This window comes from Sebastes fasciatus, chromosome 18 (assembly GCF_043250625.1).
Source record: "Sebastes fasciatus isolate fSebFas1 chromosome 18, fSebFas1.pri, whole genome shotgun sequence".
Lineage (NCBI taxonomy): Eukaryota > Metazoa > Chordata > Actinopteri > Perciformes > Sebastidae > Sebastes > Sebastes fasciatus.
The window spans coordinates 15,812,598-15,820,340 of record NC_133812.1 but is presented as its reverse complement, the minus strand read 5'-3'; the positions used below and the strand labels follow the sequence as shown (position 1 = coordinate 15,820,340).

At 41.4% G+C, this 7,743-nt stretch overlaps 1 protein-coding gene across 1 annotated transcript; it reads right to left on the bottom strand.

Moving 5' to 3' along the window:
- Positions 1-962: 962 nt before the first annotated feature.
- On the bottom strand, positions 963-7,743 carry tmed10 (transmembrane p24 trafficking protein 10). The gene is made up of 5 exons (XM_074616431.1): positions 7,484-7,743; positions 5,639-5,759; positions 5,412-5,485; positions 2,744-2,870; positions 963-2,385 (listed from the first exon to the last, which is right to left on the bottom strand). Exons 1-5 carry the CDS (start codon positions 7,658-7,660, stop codon positions 2,264-2,266), a joined length of 621 nt encoding a protein of 206 aa, XP_074472532.1. The 5' UTR covers positions 7,661-7,743; the 3' UTR covers positions 963-2,263.

Sequence of the window (7,743 nt, the reverse complement as noted above, 5' to 3'; positions counted from 1 at the left end):
AGCTCATCATAGGATTTATTGATTAAGTAGTCTCATGTAGTGGTGTTGTAACAGGTTAGGTGACAGGAGTCTCTTCGGTCATCATGATTTGCCTCAAATCAAATCATTTTATGGTCCGTCAAATCCCAAAATTTGTTGGTGAATTGAGAAGGTTAGTGGACAGTTTCTTCGGAATAGTCCAGGTCTGATTGTCAGTCATGTATGATGGATTTTAATTTCAGCCTGTATCCTCCAAGATGAGGGCTCATTTTGATCAGGATGTACAAAACCTGCCTTAAATCTAAATTAATGATGGGAAATCATACATAGCACTGGTGACTAACAAATATACCATGAGCCTTTGTTTTGTCCTACTAGTTACAATTGTGACCAACAAGCAACTTGTTATTTCTAAAGAATATATATAAAACAACACTCTTTGAAGTAATAACACAGCTCACTCAACCTCTGTTGTTGAGCTTTGAAAATGCTTTTAGTCGTTTGTTTGGGAAGGATGTGCTCAATTTCTCTGTTGTTGTTTTAGAGTTTGAATGCACTTCTCGGAAGTTGTTTTGAGATAATGTTGTTTTGGATAAAAGCGAGTTCCAAATGAATGTAATGACTCCATCCTCTACTCAAAGTGCTCCAAGGACGTAAACAGCTGTGGTCCTGTGACCTTTGAAACCAGCTAAAACTGCTCAAATCGGATTCGTTGATCACAAATAACATATGAACATTGTAGGGCTGCCCCCTCTTAGCCGACAAACTGGTTTTGGTCTTAGTTAACTAAGATTTCTTTAGTCCACTAGTCGTTTTTTTATGCTTGCTTCGAAGCCCAAAAATTTTTTTTATTCAGGAGAGCCCTAGATATTACAGCCTACGTCTGTGGGAACATAAAATGCTTCCTAAAGTCCAAAACCACCTTGCAGACCCAGTATATTACCATCACCAAGTGTGAAATACATGTTAGATTACACCATAACTAATGTAAATCCATCCAATATTTTATTGAATAAAAGCCCAACACAAATTTACAAAATTTATCAGTCAACATAAAAATCATTGATTGCGCACAACGCGCATGTTCATTGTTAAAAATGTACCCATGACAGATGCCTCATTAATTAATCCCTGTCGAAAAACGGAATCGGAATATTTGCAACCACCCACATTCGCATGTAACCCAACCTCAAAAGTATTCCTAAAGAAAAGACGCACGCTGGATGGATCGGCACTGTAATTGGGAAGTGATATTTTGTAAATTGCGAAAGGATAATTCAATTTACCAGTGTGTGAATAAAGGGGGCGCATGACTGAAAGGAAAATTTCCGAATGTGTTTGGATTGCCAACTTTACATTTCCTGTCAACACCTCCACCCGCTGCACTCTGACTTACATATGTATTTATGAATTGTATCACAGAAGTCAGGTGGTTAAATTACTCATAGCCATATACATACAATGTAATGTTGCAAACTCCTTCCTAAGGACGAGGCTTTTGGTTTCTGGCTACTTTTGATTTATGACAAATTAATGTTCAGGTGTTTCAAAAACAAAACTAGAACGTGCAAGAGCTCATAGAAGTGACCTAATTTATAAATGTATAAGTGAATATTACTCTGACAGCTCACAACCCCCCAAAAATATACCTGTAGAAGCAACTAAGTAGCATTTACAATATGAAAACAAACTAAAGACACGGTTAAATTTAGCTACCAAACATGTATGCAAATTAAGTGACATAACACAGAAGTTCAGTGGTTGCCAATTTTCTTGTCAAAGTAACAACAAACCACTTTTTCAAATAGCCTTCACTTGATAAAAGGGCACCAAGGATCTAGTTTGCTTGGCATGGCAAAGAATGTGTACATCAACAGAAGGGCAAAAAAGACATTCGCTCATGGCACATCCATTCAAACTGAGCTCAAAATCAAACATCACTGTTCAACTGGTTGAGGGAACAAGCTCTTATTCAGTGAGCTGCAACATTCAAAACAGTGCAGACAGAAAAGTGAAGAACCATGAGATGGACATACCTCCGATGTCTCACAGTGCATTTCTCCCTACAGCGCTTTTCATGTTTCAAACCACTAAATAAGCAGGTGAATCATTGTTTTCAAAAGGACAACCTTGGTACTCTTTCTTACAGCCGTGAAAACTAGAATTTGAGCCCCTCAACCCCACTTGCTGTTGTTTGCTGAAGCTAGTCCAAGGATGGTGGATGTTGGGATGTGTTGGCTGACCGGCAGGCAGCTTCCCCCGAGGTAAGGAGCGTCGGGCCGTTCTACTCGATCAGCTTCTTTGCCTTGAAGAAGCGCCGCAAGTAGAAGACCTGCCATGTAGCCAGCCCAATGAGACAGCACATGGAGAATATGCTGAAGTACAGCACGCGTGTGTTGGTGGACTCTGGAGAGTGGCGGAAAAAGAGAGATAGTCGTGTTAGTGGTCAGGGAAAACAGATCGTGGGACGGCAAGACAGTCAACCATAATTTCTGACGTGCGAGAAATCCATTTGATCGCCTGAAGGCCCGATCGTTGATCATCGATGAAATTACTCAGGCGTCGTGACGCTTAAACTGCACGTCAAACAACAACCAATCTGGCAGAAATTTGGCCTGATTCTAAAACTAGTGGCGACCAATACGGGGTTCAAATAAGGTTTAATCCATAGTGTCTGCCCGGTTTAAGAAAACAATAAAGCATGCACATTATTAAGTCACTTATGTGTGGTCTAACTGTCTCACTAACTGCATTGTTTTCTTACCATTGGTGTCCCGCATCTCCTCCTCTCTCTTCTTCATGTAAGCAAAGTCATTGACGATGGACTCCGACAGGTCCTCCAGTCGCCTCAGCTCCACCTCAAGAGGTTTCAGCTTCTCCACCTTGGCAATCTGGAGAGACAAAACGGAAGCTACTAAAACCACAGAAAAGTGACACCTGAGAAGCCGATAGTAGGAAAGATAGAAATACTCTTTAAACAGTGCCATTATAAACTTTGTCCAGCAGGTGTCACTCTTAGACCGTGTAGTCAAGTCAATTTTATTTGTACCGCCCAGTATCACAAATTTCCCTCAAGGAAGTGTACGTGCCTGGTGTGTTTGAACAAACTGTGGTTTTCCATTAACTCCTGTTCCTTTAGGCTGGTGAGAACAAATTTGAGCCTTTTGAACTGGTGTGAACTGAACAGCTGCACCTCCTGAGAAGGTGGAGCACAAACTGGACCAACAACAGGGTTATGTGATATGAATGTGTGACGTGTACAAATTTAACTGGTAAAGTGAACTAATACAAGACTTAATTTGATGGTTATGGAACCCGTTTTTCCTAATTTTTCGGTGCAAGAAGACACTTCTCTTCCTTCACTCTATGTAGCAGTCTTTCGTTATTGTATTTACGAAGGTAGTCCAGTTGATTCACAAGTCACAACTATTTCTGCGTGTGCACGACTTGCTGTCAGTCACAAGAGCAAACTTGTCTGTGTAGTGTTGATAACGCCGTGAATCGGTTACCTGTCAGTCTATGTGATTTATGTTTACAACTTTGACCCTTTCCGTGTGAACCCTAAATGAACAAAAACATCAACAAAACATCGGTCTCTCTTTCGTCTGGACCAAATGAACAAACTAAAGCCTTAAATTGTGAAGCAACAATTGCATAATAGAATCTGCCTGATAAACAGCACGCATCTGCCAAGTACATGTTCCCAAACATTGTGTAACAAACGGGCACTCTTTCAACATATTTACCAATACATCATGTACTGAACAGCGTGAAAATTTGTGCAAAAGTAACACACCCATCTTTGTAGGTGAATACCATTTCAGCCCCATCCTCCTGCCTACAGACCAGGGGCAAGCCCACTGGAGCTCTCCTTGAACATCCACCTACACTCCCTCAGTGTAACAGAACGTCATGTTCGTGCACCATGTGTGGGAAGGGGGGCGATTCTCAGCTAACAGGGCTTTATCACTTCTGTATTTATTATTAGGTGTTGCATGAGGCAGCCACGGTGCCAAGTGCGATGCATTCTCAGAAGGATTACCAAGTAATGGAAGTGATGATGCACAACGATGTGTCCTTATTTAGGAAAATATTGAATGATGTCGAGGCAAAGAACCCCCTTCACTGATTTCCCCATTGTATACACTGGGACACCTTGACGTCATTATCATGTTTTGACAGTGGACAACGGACACTTGGCAATGCCACTAAAGGCCCCGACACACCAAGCAAACGGTCAGCCATTAGCCGGTTTGGGGCCATCGGTGAGCGTCTGTCGGCCTAGTTTTAGCAGTGGGTCCCGCACAGTCGGCTCTAGTCTGCCTGTGTCGAAGGTTTTTCAGCCAATTCAGCATGTTGAATCGGCGGTGGAGCCCATCGGTGAGATAAATCACTCTGATTGGCTGTTCGTCTTAAACGAATCAGTGCACAAGAAGAGAAACGGAAGGGAGGAAAGCAAGCAAAGGAGTACAGTCAAGAGGAAAAACACAGCAGGCTCTTCTCATTTTTCATCATCTCATCTGATCATTCCAATACACGGATATTTTCACATCGACATGGCCATCTGGAATGATGCTAAGTGGTGAGTGAGAGTGGTGTGAAAATGGTCGGCAAACGCTGCTTTGTTTCATGTACGCATCATAACAACAGCTTGTATATCCGCCGTCCTCAGTCTTCCGGTTTCCCTTTTTGAATGACGATTACATCCTACCACTACCTGCTGGTAGGGAGAGTCGTTTCCTCTCACACAGGCGCAGGACATACGTGGTAGTCGGCTGTTGGCTGCAGTCTTTGCGGCGTGTTTGAGTGCAGCTTTTTGGCCAAGACACAGGCGACATGAGGCGACGTAACAGTTGGCCTTCGTCGCTGCTAGTTTTTTTATGTCGGTTTGGTGTGTCTGGGCCTTAATACAGCACAAAGCATCCACATTGCTGCCACCAGGAACAAGTGTTTAATGTGGCATGATGAACATAAGGTACCGGAGTATTCTTGTTTAAACAGCTCAACTTGATTTATTAATCTCATGAAGTAATTGGTTATTTTGATGTTGTGCAACAGTTACAGGGAAAGGATTGTATGTCTCTTGAATCTGAACTCATTTTGCTTGATTAGATAGTTTGATAAAGGGACTTTATCCTGACTAGGGGTCTACTTGCAATTTAACCATGTGGGTCAATCTGCATTTTTTGTGTTTAGTACATTTGGATGCCTTCTAATACTTCCATCAGGCTCAGGGATGCTGGCAAATGTTTAAAATGGAACTGTAGCTTACTGAATTTTCAAACCAGAATAGTGAATATATGTAGAGAAACCTGTGCTGCAAGACAAATGTCCCACATCCACTGACTTAGTCTACAAGCTGCAGACAGTCTGTCTTTATCTGCAGTATCATTCTACAAAAGCAAGCAAACGGTTCAGACTCCAACGCTCACCTCTTCATAGTTTTTGGCCTCCACACCATGCTTCATGTCCAGATTGATCAACTGGTCAGGCACTCTTCCGGTTCCTGATTAAAAAGAGCAGAGATTTTAGCATCATATACAATTAAATGAAACAGAACATTTTAAATTACTACATACTCTTTATGTATATCTGAGTGAGAAATAAATGATAACGTTGTGCCTGTGAGCTGTGTGGTTCTGGAGGTTAACACACTTACCCATAGGTGATTTGCTCTCAAAGCACACCTCGAACATGTCGTAGTCCTCTGTAGTGAATGCGAACTTTCCTTTTACTGCATCTTCCTTGGAGTAAAGAGTGTGGCTGGAGGAATCTGTGATCTGCAAAGTTAAAGAAAATACAGAAATTAAATATTTTAAGCTCGGACAAAAATTGGGGAAAGGGCCCTAGCATATTCTGCACCCTCAGCCTGGAATTTGCTCCAAAATGACCTGAAAAATCAAGATGCTGGTATCATTAAATATTTTTAAATCTAAAATTAAGTCTTTAGAAGCAGACTCTATGGCATGCCAATGTTTTAAGCCCCCTTGTTGTACAGTTGACTCCCAGAAAAAAATCCTTTTTGTCCCCCCATTTGTCTTTAGATAGTTCTCTTTTAATGCAAATTTTAGTGCTTGTGAATTGTATTTTATATCTCTATTTGTGTCTGTGTCTGCAACTTTGTGTTCTTGCTGCTGACAGTCTTGTCCAGGTCTCCCTTGGAAAAGAGGTTAATCTCAATGGGACTAACCTGGTTAAATAAAGGTTGAATAAATTAATTAAAAAAAAGGTCCACCAATGTTAATAACTTAACATTACCTCTTCCAGTAGCCTGACATTAGGTATGGCTAGTGTAAAATATAAGTTTAAAATTATAGCTTGTAAATCCCATATTTTAAATTGCTGTTTTCTTAATATTGTTGGAATAATACAGTATAGCCTGCATAATATTTTTGCTGTGCATGAGAGAGGTGCGCCAACCAGCTGTTATGCAACAGCAGCATCCTTGGAAACACACCTGAAAAGTGAACTAGTAAGAGTGTTTAAGCAAAAGAAAAAACAAAGCACATATAAAAAGCTGCATCAGATGATATGTTTTCATATTATTTATCATTTGTTTCTCTTGGAACATCTTAAATAAAAAAATAAATTATTAACTCATTAATATTATTAAAAACCTGTTTTTATTTGGCAGCTGTTAGAACATGGAGATCTTTTATTTGAGGATGTAACGTTCATGGGTTAATAGTAATAATAATAATGTGAGGATAGATGCCATTGCATGATGTAAGAGGACATTTTAAGATCATTAAAATAACAGCATACACACACAAGCTGTGGTTGACGTGTAGCATGTAGGCTAGATGAGGTGGCTAACGTGCTAACGTCAGTAGCTGAATGGCAAGGCCTATGGAAGGAGGATGAGATACGCATCATCAATACGTCATACATCGGGGGTACCACATATGCGCAGTAAGATCTGCCCTGCACTCGCCGAAATTGAGCCAATCAAAATGCACGACGGCAGCTTCAGTCACACTGCGCATGCGTCATACCCTTCACTTCGTGACCCATGTCCCAGCCTCCTTCTATAGACCTTGCAGAATGGCCGGTTCCTGTAAGACTGACGTGTAACAGCAGCAGAGCCGAGCCACAGTGACAGTGACGGCATCATTTATAACACACACACTACTTGTGACATAAACACACTCATAAAAAAAGCACAAATAGGTGATAAATGAGCGTTCATTGCTATCAGAGTGATTTGATTGAATGTCTTTAACTGCATTCTTAACGATAATGTTAGAAAGCAGTGACGTTAGCTAGCTAATTAGCAATGAAAACCAGGAAGACGTGTATTTCGGGGCCTAGTTAGCTTCAATGCTAACAACAGTTGGTAGCAGTTAACAGTTGTCCACCGACCGTTGGGTCTATTTGAACACCAACGGTAGGTTTTCAAATGTAACGGCTAGTACGTATTTAAACGTAGCCGTTAACAGACGTTACCAGCTGGTGACCGTTAACAGTAGCTAGCAGCCCGGTCCGGTCTCTCTGTGTTTCTCACCTTCAGATTAGTTTTGGTGTTCGCCTGCTCGGTTATTTCATACTCCCCCGTTACCAGGACGTCTTTGTGGATTTCCTCTCGTAAACACTTTCTGGAGTTGACCGGTAAAAAGAAAGAAATGGAGAATACCGATTCAATAAGAACCGGTAACAACAGTAGTGCTGTGAGTCGAGCCATGGCTGCTAACCCTCCTCAAACCGACACGACCGACCAGCCCCGTGAACAGCCAGCCAACCAGTTTAACACCGAGCTGCAGCTCA

Bases quoted from the DNA above. Each gene is read 5' to 3' on its own strand.
- tmed10 (XM_074616431.1), bottom strand. From the start codon at position 7,660: ATGGCTCGACTCACAGCACTACTGTTGTTACCGGTTCTTATTGAATCG. The intron at 5,760-7,483 runs GTGAGAAACACA...TTAACTTTGCAG, and splicing joins ACACCAAAACTAATCTGAAG to ATCACAGATTCCTCCAGCCA. The intron at 2,386-2,743 runs GTAAGAAAACAA...GCCACTCTCCAG, and splicing joins GGAGATGCGGGACACCAATG to AGTCCACCAACACACGCGTG.